Source organism: Alosa pseudoharengus, unplaced genomic scaffold (genome assembly GCF_046254945.1).
Source record: "Alosa pseudoharengus isolate Yale_2024_CS ecotype anadromous, Long Island Sound unplaced genomic scaffold, YU_APseudo_1.1 YU_APseudo_1.1_scf_5, whole genome shotgun sequence".
Taxonomy (NCBI): domain Eukaryota; kingdom Metazoa; phylum Chordata; class Actinopteri; order Clupeiformes; family Clupeidae; genus Alosa; species Alosa pseudoharengus.
Genome location: NW_027468837.1, coordinates 25523175 through 25544674, shown reverse-complemented (window position 1 = coordinate 25544674; position 21500 = coordinate 25523175). Strand labels below are relative to the sequence as shown.

General features: G+C 44.6%; 2 protein-coding genes and 1 long non-coding RNA gene across 3 annotated transcripts in view; 2 read left to right on the top strand and 1 right to left on the bottom strand.

The window, feature by feature from the left end:
* Positions 1-3769: 3769 nt before the first annotated feature.
* On the top strand, positions 3770-14174 carry LOC143104371 (bone morphogenetic protein 7-like). Its single transcript, XM_076268421.1, has 7 exons — positions 3770-4368; positions 9669-9861; positions 11534-11682; positions 12029-12277; positions 12831-12907; positions 13102-13212; positions 13574-14174. The coding sequence occupies exons 1-7, from the start codon at positions 3966-3968 to the stop codon at positions 13721-13723; spliced, it is 1332 nt and encodes a 443-aa protein (XP_076124536.1). The 5' UTR covers positions 3770-3965; the 3' UTR covers positions 13724-14174.
* Positions 14175-15505: 1331 nt separating this feature from the next.
* Positions 15506-17079, top strand: LOC143103781 (uncharacterized). Its single transcript, XR_012982946.1, has 2 exons — positions 15506-16514; positions 16836-17079. It is a non-coding gene; the product is annotated as an uncharacterized LOC143103781 (long non-coding RNA).
* A 654-nt stretch (positions 17080-17733) lies between these two features.
* Positions 17734-21500, bottom strand: part of LOC143103849 (uncharacterized) — a 6082-nt gene continuing 2315 nt past the window's right edge. Inside the window, exons 2-3 of the mRNA XM_076267692.1 lie at positions 20066-21465; positions 17734-19286 (exon numbers count right to left, since the gene is read on the bottom strand). Coding sequence (XP_076123807.1) covers positions 18930-19286; positions 20066-21349 — 1641 coding nt within the window. The 5' untranslated portion in view covers positions 21350-21465 and the 3' untranslated portion in view covers positions 17734-18929. The remainder of the gene's footprint in view (positions 19287-20065; positions 21466-21500) is intronic.

Genomic DNA, 21500 nt, shown 5'->3' with positions numbered 1-21500 from the left:
TGGAATGTAGTTTTCAGTGTCCAGAAGTTTGATGTGGATTCCACCTGACTAATAGTGAGGTCTAAACTCAGACTGCACAGATGACATCCACCAAATAAGATGAGAGAGAAAGTGTGTCTGTCCATGTGTGTGTGTGTGTGTGTGTGTGTGTGTGAGAGAGAGAGAGAGAGAGAGTGAGGTTTTTTTTAACATAGATATACAAAAATATATCCTTACATCTAAATATAGTCATCAAGTTATTTTAGCTTTGCGGTCCAAGATTTTTAAACAGAGGCATTTTCTGTGCCAGTGTATTCTGAATCACCACACAGGGCCTTCTGTAGCTCCAACTAACACCCAATACGGCACCACTTTTTCCAAAGGACGCACTGGCAAACACACGGCCACTGACTGCCCTCTGTGCATCACGTAGTCCCATACCACTGCATTATTCATGGCATCGTGGCAATGAACCACATCAACAGACTAAACTAACTCACCCACAAATTAGACGGCTGGGACTAAAACAGGAAAAAATGAGAGAAAAAATGAGGTCATGGGGTCTTATCCCAGGGTGAGCAAGCTCAAGCATGAATAGATTCACTGTTTCGTCAAACACAATTTGGATAAAAGGATTTTCTACAAGGTGAAATGTAAATATAAACATTCTGAAACACACACGCCCATATAACGTATACTGCTATATTATGCATGGAATAATCTAATGCACCACATCAAGCGTAATCTTTTCACTTCAGGTCAGAAACTAGATCATCAACATCCAAACACCCACAGCAAATATGCCTTTAATAATATGTTCACCTTTGATGGTATGATTTGGTCACAGGTCGCTGCAATCAGTGTGCAGTTCGCACCTCTCTGGTCATGTACTCGTAAACAGTGCACCTGAGGATGGCCCATTCTAGCTGTAAAGAACCGTAAGGTCTTTGTTTGTGGTCTGTAGATTCCGCTGTTGATGAGGATTGATCCCCCCTATTAGCTTGTGATAGATGCTAGTAACAATTGTAATGGAAATGAGAACAACCCAGATTGTGGCAGTTCACCCTCGTCAAAATGTTGGCATTTGCATATGAGGCATTGAGGGACAAGTTTGAAAGGCATGCAAGGACTTATCTCCATGTCAAAAGATATGAATTTGTTTGTGGTATAAACTGTCCTTTCAGTTTAGCAACACATTTACATTCTTCCCTATTTCATTAAAGGATATTCTGTTATTTTACATAAAATTGTCCTTGAAATAGTTTTCAGAGCAGGCCTTATGTTATAAAGCAATTCCAAATTAGAGACACTATGTTTCCTGTCAAATTGCACAATATTTATTCTATTATTTTCGTTACCATTTTGATTGTTTTGCAAATTCAGCTCTGCACAGACTATTGCCAAGGTCCCTTCCTTGGAGCAGACCTTATTCTCAAGAATGCGACTTGGGAAGGTTTGAGAAGGAGGGGGGTTGATAGGGAGGGGGCACACAGGTGTCAAAGTGTTTGGGGGTGGGGCAGAGAAAGGTCAGTGCTCTGACCACAGCACTGTGAGTGATAGGATTAAGGACAATTAGAAGGCCTTTCTCCTCAGCCATGTCAAAACATCCAAACAATAAAGGCTAAACTCATCATGGCCGCAGTGTGTCGATCATGAGATCAGCCTGATGATGGCGGGCTAAGAGCCTAATGTTTGTTGTTGATGGCGGTTTCACACACTTCAGGATCAATCTGAGCTATTACAGTAATATGAGTGCATGCACCACTGCTGATGTATTCCTAACCATTTTAATGTTTGGAATGTTTAGTCTATTTGTTGATGAAGGTGAGTCTTTGGCTAGGTAAACTCCACCCCCTCCCTTCATCACAGTTATTATTAATTGTCAACCCCTCACCTTTGAACTTATGTCAACGGAAATAGTGCATTTTTTATGTTTCAAATATTGGTTGTATAGTCTGACCATTATCCACTTGTTTGACATTTTCCTCCATGTTATGGCCACATCCTTCAGTCTCTGTCTCATTAGCGTCAATCATAGTCTTTAATGGAGTTCAATAGCCTCAGATGAGAAAGATTTGCCTTCCAACTCTATTGTTCTGGTGAGATGAACTTTTCGAACAGAGCGGTCTAATTGATAGACAAATGGAGAGACGTCCGGTCACCATTCATGGGGTCTGCTTTGGCAAGCTGGTGCAGAGGTCATGGGTGACCACTGGACAGGGACCCGGAGATGCAGTGAGACATCACAGCATGACAGCACAGAGGGTCTTGGAAGACAGACCGCTGGTGATCTTATTGAAGTCTTATTGATGGTATGAGGAACACAGTAAAGTGTTCACTTGGTTGGTTTGTAAGTTCCTTACTTATGCATAACATGTTCCAGTACCGGGTCATTTACCCCCCTCCCCCCAACATTCTAAATCAATTGTATGCACCATATTGCTATGTAGCATAGTAATGTTATACACCATTTCAAAGCTTTGACTCTTGGGAATCCAAAAATGCCAACTTTTTTGATGTACAATCTGTATAGTGCTGTACATTTTCAGATTAATCTTATTATGTCTCAATTAAATTTAATCCAAAATGCCCCCTCCCCCTCCTCCGCTTTTGGTGCTACTCTGACTTCTGGCTGATGTATAGCTGCAGCACCATATGTAGATGCAACATATTGGGTACTGAAATATTAACAAGAATCCATAGAAATTGAATCTTCATGTTGTATTATCCAATATTAGTTGTACAGATGTATAGTTTATCTTATACACAACCATTGAACAAACAAAGTAAATGCAAAAATAGAGACTTTTTTGTAATTATTCCATATTTTGTGTAGTCAGTCTATATCAGAACACCTGACATACGATCTAAATAGTCCACAAGAAACCTCAAAGTGATACCTTTCATTTGAGACCAGGATTATGCTTCTACACCAAGACGTTGCCACACAGTAAGCCTTTTATAGTCAGTGTGCATTTTGGGAACCCAAAAGTCCGGGGAGTTTCCATAGGGCATTTTACAAAACTCATGAGCATACCTTGGCAAATAATGGTCCAAAGCAGTAATTTTTTATTCTATATTGATCTACTTTTGCACACAGCTTCACAAGACCTGGGGCTAGGGCTCAGTTGTGTTTCTAAGTCATCTCAAGTGACCTAGAGGGCTGAAATGGTGGTCAGTTCAGAGATATTTGTTATCCGGCAGAAATATAAAACAGTATTCTAGCCTCTGTACCTCTGTGCCAGTACTTCACACAGCTATTCTGATTGTTGTCCAAGAAACTACACTGTCTAAGCTTTCCAAAGAGGTCAGGCATTTGATTATAGGCCAAAGTATGTAGGAGCAATGATCTCCTAAGTAGATGATATACAATGCCGGGCAAAATACTCAAAATGGGCCGTATGCAGAAGAATTTAAAACAAACAGCTTTTTATTCATTTTTTTTTACTTTTTAGCCTATTTTTTAGGAGGTGTCCATCAGTTTATGGACATGTTTATCTCCTAACGTTAGTTCTGATGTAGGCTTTTCCCAGAGATTCTGTAAGTTTTATAAAATAAAACGTTACAGTGTGCACCACAAAAACGGTAATCGGTCCAACAATTAAGGATCCAGTGATTTCTCACCTCCGCCCGACCACTCCACGACTACTCAGAATGGCATCACTCTTGCACTGAAGGCATTGTGCCCCACCCACGCGGTAGGCTACCGACCCTCCTCTTTAAAATAGGACTGTCAGCACCAGAAAGCTGTCCTTACAACGGTAGTGTCCAGGACGCGTGATAGCGACAACATACTAACGTACCAAGGAAAGGTACACATGCCCAAACGCAAGGTGCATTTGAATACACCACTTGCAAAACATCGTGAATAATGAGGGGATTGTAGTCTGAAGCAACAGGTTGAACTTGGCACCAGTGCTGTGCGCTCTCGAAAGCTCGTGGATAATTTACAGATAATAACCTGCCTCTAACAAAACATTTCTAAGATGTCTCCGTTACTGTGTGGATGCGCACAATTATTGATGGTCTTGTGGAGGTGCTTCATCGTGGTTGATGCTATGTCGGCCAATTTTACGGTTGACAACGAAATTCATTCAAGTTTCATCCAGCGCCGTCTGCGGAGCCACGAGCGCAAAGACATGCAGCGGGAGATTCTCTCCATCCTTGGGTTACCGCACCGACCCCGGCCAAACCTCTACGAGAAGCACACCGCTGCCCCAATGTTCATGTTGGATTTGTACAAGGCGATTTCGACAGGCGAGGACGGGCTTGGTGGCTTCTCGTACCCATACGGCCCCGTCTTCACGACACCAGATCCTCCCAGACAGACTCCTCAAGACAGCCGCTTTCTCAACGATGCTGACATGGTTATGAGTTTTGTCAACTTGGGTAAGTTTCTCAGAATGACCTGTTTTTTTATTGCATTGAATTCATTTTCGTGTGTTTATGTGTAATGGGGTTCTCCATGTAACGAGCAAACGAAACAATTATATTTGTTTCAAAGAAACAATAAGCAATCCTTATTACGCAGTTGGTCCATCACGGGAAAAATGCAATGCAGTCGTTGGTATTTTGTCGCATATTTCAGGCAGACTTCCGTAAACATTTTACTACATTTCCTTTAGAGAAATAACATTGGTTCTGCTTAGAGTTTTTATTAGTCCCTAACTGTAATTGTTCCTCGAAGTCTCTTAAGCAGTTTTCTTTAGTAGGCCTCCACTGATTAAATTCAGAGCTCTATAAGCACTATGAAGACTAATGTTATTGTCCCATTATGAGATAAGAAAACCCCTGGTATCAAGGATGGCCACAGTGAATATAGTGCACACAATGACTTTTCTTCCATCCTTCTTGTACCATTTCATCGGACATGTAGGCTCATTTTACTTGGGAATTACTAATCAATATAGTGGGGGTGTCTTAAGGCTAAAGAAAGGATTTCTTACGGCTAAAGAAATATGACTTACTTTTTTCCTTCAAATTGACCTGTTCAACATTCCTTGTAGCAAATGTTATGACAACAAGCCTGTATCCGATTTCTTGGGAATCCCTTCAAAGCTGTACGAGATGGGGTTTAGTGTGGCTTTGCTTCGCATGACTAGGATTTGGAGAGGCATTTCTGAACCCCTCGGAGGGCAGGACAAGCTGACCGAGAGATAGAGACACAGATACTCCATCTAAACACCCACTTTATTACTTCAGATAGCTTATTGGCCTATGTGTGTGCTTGTGTGTGTATGAGAGGGAGAGAAAAAGTGATGGGTAGAGAAAAGTGTGGAAGTGAGTGCTTGTGATTTGTGTGTGTGTGTGCATAAGTGACAGGGAGAGCGCATAGAAAGTGCAATCTTTAGTGTATAGTGTCACATAGTGTGCTTCTGACTGTGTGTGTGTATGTGTCTGGGGTGTTTGAGTGTTGACGCTTTTGCGTCCATAGGGACATGAGCGAACAGGGACTTCCTCAGACATTATTAGGTTTATTAAACCCAAATCCTGCCTTTGTTTCCCTTGGAAACCACCCCTCGGGCCTGGTTTCACTCGCACTAACCTCAAGACACCGAGGTGAGCTGGGGCTCCTCTTCCACTGTCAACCCCACGTAAGGCTGCTGACTCTGAAACAGATCCATGCCCTTGTCTGGCACCAATCCACTAGCTCTGAGCTGATCCTGGGTCAGTGGTAGACTCTGCTCCTTTATGAGCTTCTGCCCCTCAGCTGCAGTGGCAGCTGAGATGTTGCAGTAATGGTGAACCACCAGTCACAATGATGGCAAACAGAGCGAGGAAAAAATGAAATGTTGCTATGCAGTGTTAGTGGTTTTGGAGAGTTCATCCGTTTCGATTGACGGCCCTGTGTCAGCTATACTGAAGCCTGAGTCCTGACTCAGTGCTGACAGGCCTTGGAAGTGACCACACTGACTAAAGGTATTTCCCTCCTTAGCCATCATAACTTCCAGAAGGGAACGTCGAAAGACTTCCTCTAGGTCTCTCAGTACTCACATTCTTTGCTTTCCTGAAGTCTGGCTGTGTTTGTGCTCTTGTTTTTAGGGGTATATGTCACACCCGTGTGGGCTGCAACCCACCTCGTTTCCTCATTTCATTTTCCTCTTGAGGGGATGAGATGTTGACTTATGCACACATACTGCTTGCTCTTGCTAGGCAAAATGATCAGTGCCCAGTAATAAATGGGTTCATGGAGACATAGCTGTGGTTGCTGCGATCCGACTGTCATATAACCTGAGTAGTGTGGCTTTGTGACCTGGATTTAACCTTGATTACATCTGCAGTTTTAGAGCATGGCAGTCTGTGCTACAGTGACATAACATTGTAGCTCTCTGTTGTTTATTTGGATATTAAAATCCCAAGTATGTCCATTAGGTATGGTATACCTCAGTCAGGTAGGATACCAGGCCACCACCGTTACTTCCTTGATGTCCTGTTCCTCTATAGCAGTGCCTGCACTTGGGATGTTGAAACAGTCTTGATAGAATTGTCCATCTCCTGCTCCAAGTTTATTTGTAATGATGTATGAGATGAGCGTTTTGGATGAAAATGTAGACCAACGTTCATTATTGCTTGGTTATGGAAAAGCATGTATAAGAGTAAACAATGCGAAAATCCACCTGTTTGTGATGCTAAGCTGATTGAGCAGAGTTTAAGGAGATCTCCCTGGAGATTTTCTCCTCCTTCTTTAAACCCAGATTAATCCTCCAATTATTTTCCCAACCTCTCCTGAGAGCGCATTTGTCCATTTTTCCGTCAGTAGGCTTTAATTGGCGAAATGAACATACTGGGGGAGATTTACGCAAAAGGAAGTGCAAAGTTTACTCTACAAGGCTTAACTTCTCCTAGATTAAATTAGTTTATGATGGAAATGTGTAATGTTGTAGAAATCCACTCAAGCATTGTCAAAATATACTTATAAATATTCAGTTTCAGTGTGTACATGGTGCTTAGCCTGTCCAAATGAGAGGGTGACATTTTTACATTTGCAGGACAAAACTGAGGGACTTTGCGGTCACCAAATGTTCCATCTCTAAAACGACTACATTTTGTCTCAACAATGTCTTTTAAAATAGAATTATTTGTTATCTATTGCATCCAACATCATGACTGCAGAGAATCTTGAGTCAGTTTTCAGCTAAACTTTTCCAATATGGAAAAGATCCGTTAAAACTCACATTTTTCATGTCCAATGTGGTTAAGAGACTTTCATACAAATAATTATGCTCTTCAACGCGCACGGTATAATATAGTAGGCTATCCTATATTATAGGCCTATATTAAAATTAAGACAATGTATGCATTTTGCAGACTGCATTTTGCTTAATGCCAGTGTGTATAGGCCAAGTGCATTTCCGTCATTACGATATGTTATGTCCCATTGAATTATTCACTGATATCTAATAATTACTGAGGACACGGACAGAAGTTTTCTATCATACAGCCTAGAATTTTCCACCTTTATTATCTAGTCTCACGGTCATTGCGTCTTTGCGCTGCTCCCTGTAAAGGCGGATAACAACAAAACGAACCACCTGGCGCATTGCTGAAACAATGCGACTTACCGCAAGTGAGTGATGACACTCTCCTACGTTATATCTCCGACATTCACACTGGTCCAAGTTCGGAGTAGAAGGAAATTTATTGAAACGTTACGTCTGGATGATGTTTGCATATCTGAAGGCTGATCTCTGCTGCTAATGGTCCTCAACATAAACATTCCCAATCCTTACAAGCAATTATTGCCTTCATAAAACTCCCCATGCCTTCTTTCCAGTGTTTAATTGCGGTCAAACAAATGACTCGCGGGCTTCAGAATGCACTTAGCTCAGAATGGTAGGTTCCCCCAGCCCCCGCTTCCACCTCATTGCCAGGGTGCTCCCCGAAGCTCGGGGCAACAACATGCTCGCATCAGTGGCATCATCGGGATATGATGTCATGGGTGGCCACTCTTGGGCAGGATGAGCGAGGGGGGAGGGTAATCATCGGCCCTCTTCGAACACCTCTGGTGTGGGAAGTCACCCCCGTTGCGTTGGAGACCTCAGCGAGCTTTCCAAGGACAAACAGATTGGGTAACGCTATAAAAACATCATCGCTGGAAACCTGCAGGAAACGATTCAGGCTCGCGTCGCCATCTCTGTGGAAAGTCTGAGAGCGCGCGGGGTGCGCGAGGAGCTCCAGGTTGTTTGGAGGGGAAGGCCGAGGTGCCAGCGCTCACACTGGGAAGGGGCGTCTGCCGAACGCTCATCTGACATCATGTTTTTATTTGTTGCATTCGCTCTGTAACTCACTGCTGTAAACCACAAAGCATATCACTTTAGCCTTGGCACACATGTCCTGTCCAAAACAATGTATATTCTCGGCGCTGTTGCTGGGTGGTCCAGTCAATCTAAAGGCTTAATTAGGTAAATAGCAAGGATAGGTAATATATATGCGGTGAAAATTGCGAAGTGAGAGTGAGGCAACTGAAAACTCAGTGTTGGTCTTAATTTCCTTGGTGACCAGGGGAGATGCGGGGGTCTGACAATTGAGATGTCAGCCCAGAGTTTTTCTTTCCCCAAGCACAACTTAAAAAGCGGCAATTATGTTGAGTGCAGTTTAGGCCAAAACGCAAAATATAAGTGGGAGCAGGCAAGCCTAGTCCTTTACACACTTAAACACACACACACACACACACACACACACATGACTTCTATTGAGTCTACTATACTGTAACCCACATCGTTTCACCTCACCCGCCACAAACATAGCGATTCAATGTGTCTGTGCGCAGGGTACCAGGAGCTTCCGGGCAAGTGTTTTAATAGAGCTTTTCTTGTGGTCGACACATGTGTGCGATTTAAGTCCAGGCCCGGTTTGAGCCGGGGGTGCGGTTTCCACCCACAACTGGAGCCCTACTTCATGTGGACAGGAGTCCCCTGCTACTGGGATCAATCAGGCTCTTGTGGAGGCAAACATTTCTTTTTTCGACACATTGATGTGGCTACAGTAATCAGTGTCAGAGAATTGTTAAAATGGGCACAGCAGCTCAACAGTTTCAGGCAGTGGAATGCCTGTAAGAATCGAGATGCAGTATTACAGAGGAGACTTCCTAGAGAGAATCCGATTGAGCCCGGATCTGACCCGAATAAGGGCCAGAACAGGACCAGAGGCTCCCCACAGTCCTCTGCTTTATCCGTTATGAGAACAGTGTTCTGTGCTGTGGAAATATGATGTGTTTTGTTTTCCACATGGCCTCCCAGTTTGTCTATGCCAGCTGTTTGAAAATGATCATGGTGATGTTCATGGTGATGTTCATGGTGATGTTCATGGCTCTCTTCTGCAGTTTCTCTCCACATTGTTTCTCTTCTTGTATCCATTCATCACCCCTCCTCACTCACTCACTCTCCTCACCTGCTCACCACATAACTCATTCTGTTATTTTTTTTGAACACTTTTGCTCCCCTTTTCTGTTTCTTCCTCTTATGTGGTTTCATTTTCTCTTTTTTTCCCAACCTTTTATGCCTCTCTTTTTTTTTTTTATTACCTTCTCTTCCTTGCCCCTCCCCTCTCTGTTGTGTTCCTGGCATATTGTGGCTTTATAACTGATGATATGGCCTGATTAGATTGGTTTTAAATGTTGGTTTTTCACCAGTGGTTTCATCTCTCTCTCTCTCTCTCTCTCTCTCCCTCTGTTCTCTTCTCTGTTTCAGTGGAGCCTGATCTGGAGGTCCTCCCTGGCCCAAGGCACCAGAGGGAGTTCCGTTTTGACCTGTCCCGCATCCCTGAAGGCGAGGCCGTCACAGCAGCTGAGTTCCGCATCTACAAGAATTTCGTCCAGGAACGCTACGAGAACGAGACCTTCCGCGTCAGTGTCTATCAGGTGTTACACCGACACCCAGACAGGTAAACTTTCAGTAATCTGATCATTTCATTTATTTTGAAAGAGCTGTTTCGTGCCATTTTGGTTTAACCAGCACTCACTCACCGGTACTTTTTGTTTTCTAATGCTATATATATATATATAGATATATTTTTGGCACTCGTTGTGGACTTAAGCTGTTTAAACTGATGTAATGGAGTGTTTAAGAGAGCAGAGCCACCCATGCTGAGTGTTTTGTCTGGAGGTGGACGGGATGTGCGTTTAGTGACGGAACTGGCCGTCAGTGTGCTGACAGCCCCCGTCACTCCCCTGGACTTCTCGCCTCTGGTTTACAGTGTGGTCTCTCCGTACGGCGAGCAGCGTTTTTATGAAGTCATTACCGTCAATTACCAGGACAAAGTGCTGCCTACGCGCTCCTGCAGGCAGACTCAGGCCTCCACCATCTGTGAAGACTACCCACATCTTCTCACTTACAGCCCCAAACTTCATCACCATTAACACTACCACACACACACACACACACACACACACACACACACACACACACATATGGGAGAGAGAGAGGGAGGGAGGGAAAGGAAACTGGAGAGAGAGACATGAAAGGATAGAGAGAGAGAAAAAGAGATGAAGGGAGAGAGAGACTCTTACTTCCTGTTACTCAACCTAAGAGTCCTCAACTCTGGAACAGTCTGTCGGAGGATCCTCTTAAAACATAACTTTAAATTAAATTGTGCTCTCAATTTAAGTATGTTCAAATCATTATTTCTTGGGCTTGAGGTAAAGGCTAGACCCCCTACTGATTTGATTTATTTTAGCATTTCACTTCTCTGTAGTCTTTTTATCAGTATCTGTTTGTTTATATTAGTTTATGCCACCCCATCCCAAGATCACTCACACCCACACACACACACACACACACACACACACACACACACACACACAGGTAACACACACCCTGTCATAACAACCCCACTCAATTCGTCTGCCTACCCCACACTGACACCTTTGTCATTCAGAGACACCCATGCTCCTGTCACAGAGACGCAGACGACGAGACGGCGGGAGACAATGACCCAGTCTGAGCGCCACGGCCCCGGGGCCTGTAATTCAACCTGTAAACCAACTCATTGTTTGCCACATCTGCCCCCGAGGGGTTCTATCGCCCTCGAATCTGCCCCGGAATTTTAATCTGTGATAAGAGACGGCGCATTTAATAAGGGCAATCTGTTTTGGGAGCCGTGCGAGTTGTTGCTTGCTCAACTCCACTCCTGTGGCTGGTGGTGTGTGTGTGTGTGTGTGTGTGTGTGTGTGTGTGTGTGTGTGTGTGTGTGTGTGTGTGTGACTCTTACATCATATGTGTCTCAGACAAACTCCTTCCAATCTCCTCCGTGTGACAAGTTTCATCTTGATGGTCTTGAGTTCATGGCGGTATAGTCCCAAACAAACCCTGTCTGATTAGGCTATGACACAGTGACACAGATTGCAGCAATTTGAAACCCGGCAACACATGATCATTTGAATTTCTTTTTTTGTGACTTAACATGCTATCCCAGTAATACTAAATTAAGTTAATTTATATTATGTATAACAGCATTAACCGGAGGTAAACCTAGTCCTCTAGTACAGAGATCATGCCCTCGGTCACTGTCTGTAATGTGAGGGTAACAGAGTGACATTTGTTTTGTTATCATACAGTGAGGTGGATCTCTTCATGCTGGACTCGCGGGTGGTTTGGGCAGCGGAGGAGGGGTGGCTGGTGTTTGACGTCACCGTGACCAGCAACCTATGGGTCCTGCACCCAGGCCAGAACCTGGGCCTGCAGCTGGTCTTGGAGGGGATGGAGGGTGAGTCCGAATTGACCTATACAGAGCACTCAAGAGAACTGAGCTTCATGGGTCTTAAAGAAGCTACATGGAGCTACACTTTTCCATGTTGATAATGAATTGGTCATTTCAAATGGTGTGAGTCACTGAACAATGAGTAATGAGTTATTAATCAAATGTTCTGGCAGTGTTTTTTTAAGCTGTAGTTTTTACCATGACGAGAAATTACATCAGTAAAAAATGCTTCCACTGTCAAGAAAAAAGGACACAGAGAAGCGGACATATTTCTATTCTAGTTCTAGCCTGATTAGGTTGCACTCATGGGAACAGTTTACTGACAATGATGCCTCTCTGTCTCCCCCTGCAGGCCAGAATGTGAACTTGCGCAGTGCAGGCCTTGTGGGCAGCAGCGGACCCCGCAACAAGCAGCCCTTCATGGTGGCCTTCTTCAAGGCCACAGAGGTGCACCTCCGGGGCGTGCGCTCCGCCTCGGGCCACAAGCAGCGCCACGGCAACCGCTCCAAGGGCCACAAGGCCTCGACCTCCAGCTCCAGCTCTGGCTCCAGTGCCAGTGGCAGCCAGGAGGCTCTGAGACTCGCCGAGGCTGCCGCAGCGGGTACATACAAAAACATTTGTCGTGACAATATAAAGCCGGGGGCTTTTTTGGGGGACAGTGGAGAGGCTGAGAGGTGAAACTCACAGACATGCCATATGTGTATGTAATGTTGCAGTATAGCCATATAACATAACTAAGTAATTGAAAGCATTCATGGCAATGCTTTAATTCTCTGTTTGAATACTTGTTGATACCATTTGTCAGACCATACTGCACTCTCATGGTTAGTGCTACATCTAAGCCAAATTAGCCACACTATACATACAGCCCTGAATGATCCCTTGTGCTTTAATCAGGAGGTAAAAACAAGTTGTAGGATTGTTTTGCATGATGAAACACATAGAGGCCATGAGAAGAGCTGTGTTTTCCTCAGTACCTGTCTCAGTCAATTTCAATGCTGCGATGCAGCTGGTGTCCATAGAGGCCAATGGCACTACCCCACTCTAGTCCACCACACATTAGCACATATCTGAAGTGATAAACGGAGTTCTAGGAGACAGAGGAATCTGTTTTTAATCCACATTTTTAATAATACTCTTTCCCCTCTCCACAGAGAGCCTGAGTCCTGATCAGAAACAGGGCTGCAAGAAGCACGAGCTCTACGTCAGTTTCAGAGACCTGGGGTGGCAGGTGAGGAGAACACAATGTCATTAGAGTTCTTTTTAATTTTTTCCCTTTCAAACATTTGATTGATTGTTAACTATTTCATATGTCCAGCTTGCTAAAAACAGATGAAGCATGTCATTCTCAATGCTGTATTTTCTCTAATAAAAGCTAGTGATGGTAAGTTATTAACACAGCTGTCTCCTTTGCTGGCCTCCCAGGACTGGATCATCGCTCCAGAGGGCTACGCAGCGTATTACTGCGATGGAGAGTGCGCATTCCCCCTCAACTCCTACATGAACGCCACAAATCACGCCATAGTGCAAACACTGGTGAGAACCACTGGAACATTTTAGTCTACCCATCTACAGCTTATCTCTTATTTAGAATTGTGCTTAGTGCTTTGGCAGGCAAACTCTAGCAGATGCAGCAGTGTTAGATACTAAGGTTTTTTATTGATAGTCTTTGTGTATCATTGATTCGATGATATGAATGGAATCTAATAAGCAACCTACAGGGCTCACTGGCAAGACATGGATTTGCAGTCTTACATTGGCTCTGATAAATATTTGAGACTTGATTATGTTTTGAGATTTCAGTATGTTTCCACAACCACTAACCCAAGATTCCTCTCTCTCTCTCTCTCTCTCTCTCTCTCTCTCTCTCTCTCTCTCTTTCTCCATCCTGTTTTAGGTTCACTTTATAAACCCAGACACAGTGCCGAAACCCTGCTGTGCTCCTACCCAGCTCCACGGTATCTCCGTGCTCTACTTTGACGACAGCTCCAACGTCATCCTCAAGAAGTACCGCAATATGGTGGTCAGGGCCTGTGGATGTCACTGACACCACCACTTCCTCCTCTTCTTCCTCTTTCCCATGATGCATCATTGCCAGATAGGTGGCAAGAGGGACACCGGTGTCTGGAACAGGAGAGGATTTTTTCAGGTGCCATTTTTTGATGAACTCTGTGTAGTTTAAAAAAATAAAAAAAAACAACAACATGCTGCACATCGAGTACCAGCCTGCAAAGACGAGCACAACGGGGTATTGAACAAGATGTGCATTGTGCTGTGGTTCCCACAGAAGAAAGTGGAGTCTGTCTGTTATAAGTTGGATGCGGACGTATAACCGCAGTGGCGCAATTTTTTTGGACAGTGGTGGTCCAGTGCTGGCCCTGTTCTCCTTGACCCTTCTGTACACTCCTGCTGATGCATTAGTACTGCCCTGAAAGGGAATCTCTCATCCCAGAAGGAACAGCTGTCCCTGATTATTTTAGGAGGCTTGTTTGGGCCATGGACTGGAAAGGCTGATGCTGGGAGGGGGATTTGGGGGGGGGGGGGAGGGGGGGGGTTGTGTGTGTATTTGGGGGGGTGGGGCGGTGGGGGGGTTAGGAGCAGTAGGGTGGGACTGCTGCTTCTTGTTAGTTTGCTTAACGTTGTTTTGGAAGGAATGTCGATAATTAAACAACGCATCCTGTTGCACACACACACACACACAGAAAAAAACACACAATTAAAAAAGTGTTTTATTGTCACTGTGCGTCAGACAGGGATCATGTGATCACTAACATGAGCCAACCAATGCAATGCGGAGTTGGCAAACTCAGGCAAGTTGGGTGAACTCAACCACAAAAGGGATCTCCAGGATGGAAGGCCTTATGCTTTTTTTCTGTGCGTACTGACTGTCCCTGTAGAACCGATAAGAAGTAATTTACGTCCTCAGTTAACGGTTTCTCCTGTAACCGGTTTGCCGGTAGGCATGCTGCTAACAGTCTCTGCACAGAGCCAGTATCTGTGTTCTGACCAGGTAGTGATTGATCGCTCACTGTCAGCCCGCTTTTGATCCGACTCCAGGACAGCAGATGGTGGTGGAACAAACGGAACATTTGGTCGTGAGCCGAAATGTCAGAAGAAACCAAAATCAGGAGAAAGCAGAAATGGATAGATAAAAAAAGGCGTCCAACGGTTTGCAGGTGTAGTAGATCAAGATTGGCTAGTCCAGAGTCTAGACATTTTACGTCTCATTTTTATCTCATTCATGAATAGGCACGGCCAGTACAGTAAACAGTGGAAGGACATGAGCAGTGCTAGATGTGGTAAACACTGTTGAAGGTGTACTCTCTGGGACTATCCCATAGTAAATTAACTCTGTTCAGTTATCACAAGTATTCAGACAACCAAAGGTAAACTTGAAATTTATTCTCCTGAAAATGTAAAAATGTTACATAATCTTCTGCCAACCAATAATTATACATAATTTTATATGAGGTAACATATTTTATGTGGAAACTTTGTCTTTAATGGATTGTAATTGTAGAACAATGCACTGTGTATATAAAATCATTTGAATTGACATAAAACTTTATGTTGGTGCAAACTGTTGCAGTGATATTACTCTTTCCTGTCCTATTTGGTACCTATTCAATAATAAATGGCTTATTTTTGCATAAAAAAAACCCAACACAATACATCTAAAACACCATACAGCTCCAGTAGGAGAATAATTGCACATATTTGGTATACAGTATTCCTGCGTATTAGCCGCATTGTGTACAAACCACAGGGTGTTTTATGCAAGTAAAAAAAAAAAAAAAAACATATTAATACCATATTAAAGTACACTACGGGTGACCCGTATTCGGGCAAATACAGTGCCCCCCACCTCCCCCCAACAACCCCCATGCATTTCTTTGCACCTTATCATGAACTACCATAGTCATGCTATATACCATTTTAAAGCTGAGAAACTCAAGAATCGATATATGTAAAGCTTTCCATGAATTAACATATATTTCGTGTGTAAAATATAAGTTTATCCCGATATATAACATATCAGAATACCCCCCTCCACCACCCCCCAAAGTTGCTGCGTTCATATTTTGTCACTTGTCTGTATGGCCGTACCAATAAGTTAGCCCAGCATGCTTGGTCTTGAAATTTTCGTAAGAATCCATAGATGTAAAATATCTACATTGTTATATTGCCAATATATTGAGTAGTTGTACACGCCAGTACAAACAAAACAGATACATACGAAAAGAAGCGAAGTAAACACTTATTTTTCGCGGAAATCCAGATATTTCGGTTTTACTTCCATTATTGTCGCTGGATTCACGGTACTCCGCGTGTTCACGAGGCTCTTCTGATTCCATCGATACCCATTACATGTCTGTAGGACCAATGAGAGTCGAGATAGATGCCATCAAAGCCAATGAGTCACGTAAGCGATGAATCTGACAACCAGTCTTTGAATGGTCATAGCGCTGCGTCTGAGTGAGCCAATGAGATGGGACCTAGATGTCCGTGTAGCCAATGAGGAGAGCTTTCTTTAGACATGTGACACATCGTCCCATTCTACTTCCCTGTCGGCTAAACTCAAGGCGCATAGCCCATGCGTAACCAGATTCCGAAGCAGTGGTTTGGAAGTTTGTTACTAAACAAGCAAGAGACATGTTTTTGAAGGTTTTTGTTCGTAAAACATGCCAAAGAGACAAAAAAAAGACGAAACATGTCGAAGAACCCGAGGACATTGAAGATCTGGAGGACATCGATGAAGGAGAAGAAAGCGTTTTCTCGGAATGCGACTCCGAGGAGGAGCAGAACTTTTTAGCTGGGAAGGACCCCGATTTTGAGCTGTGAGTAGACTACTTATATCCATATACAGTTACAGATACAGTTTAGTTTGCTTTTGTAATGTTTAGTGCATAGTTTTTCATTTAGCTTTGTTTCATAGTGTGAACAGTGTGAACAGTGTTCTGGTACCTGGGGGGGAGGGGAGTTAGGTGAGAATGCAGTGTGTGTTTGTGTGTGTGTGTGTGTGTGTGTGTGTAAAAGAGAGAGCAGGGGGAGGTGTGACCTGAGTACACACATTTATATCATTTGTATAAGTTGTTGGGAAGGGTTTTCATATACTTTAGTGGGTCTGAGCCTAACTTCCATCTGTACAATTGTTTCAGTGACAGCGATGAAGACTGGGCCCCGCCAAGCAAAAAAACAAGAGCTGAGGATCCTGTGTCTGAGGAAGAGGAGCCGGTGGCCGAGACTATTTCAGTTGTTCATAACACGTTCCATTTTGTTGACCGTGGTTGCCAACACAAATACATTTCTATTGCATTGAATGTGAATCATTTGATGTTTCGTTTGCCAGGGTATTGCTATTTTTTACCTTTGTTTCATTTTATAATACAAATGTTCACTGCATTACCTTGTTTGTCCTTTTTTCATGGAAATCTCAAAGGCGTAGGAGCAAAAGTAAGAGTTTCAGGTCAGATAATGCTTCTCTGGACTCATGGCACAGCCACTGCAAAGCACTCCAGGTACAAGCAACATGACACAGAGAGTGTAACCTTTCATTTGACACCAAGATCATGGTTCTACATAAAGGGGTTCTTGTATAGGAAGCATTTTAGTTTTGGGTAACCAAAGGTCCTTTTGGAGTCTCCAAATGGACACTTAGCAAAACGCATGTGTATGCCCACACAAATATGGGTCCCACACAGTCATACATCATCCTATAAGGATCTACTTTGACATACAGATTCACAAGACCTGGTAGTGGGCCTCAGTGGTGTTTTCAAGAGAAAATAAGTGACCAAGAGGGCAGAATGTGGTCATTTCTAGAGATGTACATAACCGCCTATAAAAAAAACTATCATTCTACCCTTTGCCACTCTCTGATAGTTCATCACACAGTCAATCTATTGGTACCAAAAAATTCTACAAGGCCTTAGCTTTCCAAAGAGGTCAGGCACTTGATTGTAAGTCAAAGTATGTGGCAACAGGGCCATTTTAAGTAGGCGGTGTGCAATTTCGAGGAAAAACTCAAAATAGGGGTGGAAATGTATAAGGTTAACTGCCCCTGTGTATTAACCTCATATCTGAAGACTATTTGCAAAATCAATGTATAAACCTCGGCTAATAAATAGTTGGGAAATTACGGTGTTAAATCTGGCTTATGCTTATTCTGAACAACCTCTGAACATTCTATGCATAGCTACATCTGAACCAGAATTCATCAGGCTGTCCATCTGTATCTACACTGCAAGTCATTAACCTACACACACTCAAACTTGTAGGTTATAACTTAATAATATGTCTCATAATAATAATATAGTCTTAAAAATCACACAGCATTTATTTATACAATAACTAGTCAAAACATTACAAAAAAGCAACAGTTATTTAAAGACAAAGTGACTAAGCTTCTCGAGACACTGAAATTCTCAAGTCTATCATGCCTCATCAAAGTTGTCACAGTTGAGCTGGGCAGGGCTGTCTTGATATTAGATTTCCACTGTGCAATTATAATGGCCAAAAGAATTCATGGTAACAATACCATGGCAATATCTACAGATCTTACAAGTAATAATAGTAATGCTATCAATCAAATTCATCTTAAAATTTTGCTGTGTGTTCTGTCTCTTTTTTGGCAAATGAATTACACTCCACTGGCAAACAGTGTGCGGAGACTACCCGCTATGATTGTGTTGGAGCTGGTATTATCATATGTGCATTATAAACATATGATCAATATTTCAGTTAGTTATAATCAACACCGGTGTATCATGACTCCTTTATGGACACCATTATTAGTCAGCTCTGATCACGAGGCTGACGTCTAATGCCTCACTCACAAACAAAACTGCCTCAGAAGGACCAGATAGACATCACAAGTTCTAGACCATGGATGATGTTTTTTTATCAGTTGTTAAATTTGACCTGACTGATGACGTTCCTGGGTAATGGTGGTTAAAAATGTTCCCTGAGAAAGGTTGCGGTGTGCACATGTCCACTGGACTGGCCACAGAGGGACAGACACTGGAGGACTGAGGTGAGGCAGTCATACAGGGAGAGGCATGTGAGGTGGTAAGGGAGGGAACCTGAGTGGAATTACAGCATGCCCACAAAACAGGAACGGGCTGGTTAGGACTGATGTTCCGATGTACAGTCTTGTACAATGGAAAGAGGGAGAGAGAGAATGAGAGAGAGCGAGAGACAGAGAAATTGATGAGTAGAAGTGGTGTGTGAGGGAGATTATTAGGTGCAATACATCATCTCTTTTTGAGATGCTCTGACCAGTCCATGGTGCATAACTCTGGGGCAGAGCTGTGCCGCTTTCTTCCGGTACGTTCCTTCTCCGCCACTTCTGCCATACCCTGAGAGGACATCTCCTTCTTCTCACCCTCTCCCTCTCTCTGCTCCTGGAGCTCCTGGGGGCCTGAGGAGGTGCCCTTGGCTGGTGCCTGGAGTTGGGTGTCTGGAGTCGGACTGAGCGCCAGGCACACGTCCCCCACACCCAGCTGGTGGCAGCCCAGGCCGCACAGACGAGTGGTCATCTGCGGGCAGCACGACGCCCAGCCCCGCCCACAGACGAAGAACGGAAAGCCCACGTAGACCTCCAGACAATCCTACAAGGCCACACAAGACAGAGGACAAACACACACACACACACACAAAGTAGAAGAGACTATTACATGCGTCATTCAAACATGTTTGGTCCTTCACATGTGTCTGTTGTCAACAGAGCTTCTCTGTAGTTAGGATTCAGAATTATTATAGCTATCCATTTGTCATTTTCCTGACGGGGTCAAATGACTACCTACTTCTTCTCTTTCCACCAGCCTATACAAACAGATCTGTGGAATGTAGGCTGTATGGACCTGAATTTCATTCAGCCGTGAATTTTTCCCATGTCTGACGACAATTATATGCTGTCAAGAGTAGAAATATTTTCCCAGTGATTGGTGTTCATGGTATGAGCGTTCTAAAATAGACACAAGTAAGACTGTCATTAGCAAGCTTAAATGTCCTCGTATTTTGGTGAAACCTGTTGTGTGTGTGTGTGGAGCATTTTTGAGGGGGTCTCTGGTAGTGGGTGTTTTTTATCTGTGTGTGTATTTGTATGTGCGTGCATACCGTAATCATCTGTTTACATGTAAGAGAGGGAGAGTGTATCAACCTAATGGTGATTAAGCAGTCCAACAATGTCCACTGGGTTATGAATGTGTTTGGACCTATGTATTGTTTGTGTGTTTGTGTGTGTGTGTGTATGTGTGTGTGTGTCTGTGTGTGTGTGTGTGTGTGTGGGGGGGGGGGGGGTGGGTGTGTGTGTGTGTGTGTGTTGTGTGTGTGTGTGTGTGTGTGTGTGTGTGTGCGTGTGTGTGTGTATATATCTCTGTGTGCATACCTGAGTATGTTGGTCGTCCAGCAGCATGACCACTTGTGCGAGCTCGGGGCTGCTTGGGGAGGGGGCGATGTGCCTGACGGTACAGCTGCGCAGACGGACCTCCGGGCAAGTGTCTGCGCTGAGCAGGAAGTCCTCCGTCTGTAGGTCCTCCACCCTCTTGCACCGCCCCCCACTCAGCTCGATCAGTGAGCCCACAGCAAAGTGCTGCAGAGAGTAGAGACTGAGGACCGAGGCACTGGGGGTGGAGGGGGACAGGGATTTGGCCTCAGTTCGGTGTTTTCTGGATTGTCTTTGCTGCTCTGCTTCTGCTGCGCTACCACTTCCCACCAACAGAGGGAGCTCTTCTGAGTTCTTTGGTGTCTCCTGTCTCCGTTTTGACTTCCCTGAGAGAAAGTCTGCAGCATGCGACGACAGATATTCTTTCGCCGCTCGGCTTGAGTCCGACACGTACAGCAGCCCTGCAGATGTGGTGGCGTGTGGTGCTTTTCCATCCACAGGTGACGCTGTCCGTCGGGCGACCGCGGCCTTGGAGTACTCCTCCTCCCCCAGGTACCTCTCCCTCTCCCTCCTTCTCCTGATGCTGTCATGGCAGCTGACCCTGGCCGGCCCATGTAGCAAATGATTAGTCCTCACGGGCGGCACCAGCCAGCGGTCCCAGCTAGGAACTCCACTGGACTCGTATGGGGATGCACTGCCTAGGCCTCTGTGTGTGTGAAACGCCATAGACTCAGCCTCGTTGACCTTTGGTCGCCTATGACCGCCGAGCAGCAGTGAGTCTCTGTAGGCATATTGCATATTGGGTGCAGTGCTTGGGTGTCTGCTGAGGTAGTTTAAGTGAAGCGAGGCACCAGGCGGAGTGGGCAGTTCTTCCTGGACGTGCCTCCCATGCATCCATTCCCCCGAGTGGCTGTTGCCAGGATACCGCTCCCTCCACATGGCTGAAGGGTGCCCACTGCTCGCCAAGGACGAGACGGAGGAGTGGTTCCTGGGGACGGCCAGGTATGATTTGTCCCAAAATTGGTAGTAGAGAGGCGTCGGTGCGACCAGCGAGCTCAGCGATCTGTCCGGCCTTGCCCGCACTCGCTCCCTCACGCTCGAAACCCGACTCGGGTTCCTGTAGGGAGCCGGAACCTTGAACTTGTGCTCCGGCTGAGGAGGAGGAGGCGGAGAACTGGACTGCTGCTGCTGCTGCCCAGGTGAGAGTGGATAGCCGGAGGGAGAACCCTGCCTTTGTGTTCTCTTCTTGAGGGGCAGAGAGCCGGTGAGAGGGGATGAGACACTCATTAGTGCAGCAGCAGGGGGAGGATGTTGGCAAGCACAGGGGTTTGTTGATGTGTGGTGATGCTATACTGGACCAGGCAGGAGAAAAAACATACACTCTTGTTGTATGGCCCACATATCTGTGAGAAGACAGAAGTTTATTCTCAGACAACAG

Excerpts from the sequence above, each read along its gene's own strand:
- LOC143104371 (XM_076268421.1), top strand. The coding sequence starts at position 3,966 with ATGTCTCCGTTACTGTGTGGATGCGCACAATTATTGATGGTCTTGTGG. Across the intron at positions 4,369-9,668 it reads TATGAGTTTTGTCAACTTGG|TGGAGCCTGATCTGGAGGTC; the intron begins GTAAGTTTCTCA and ends TCTCTGTTTCAG. Across the intron at positions 9,862-11,533 it reads TTACACCGACACCCAGACAG|TGAGGTGGATCTCTTCATGC; the intron begins GTAAACTTTCAG and ends GTTATCATACAG.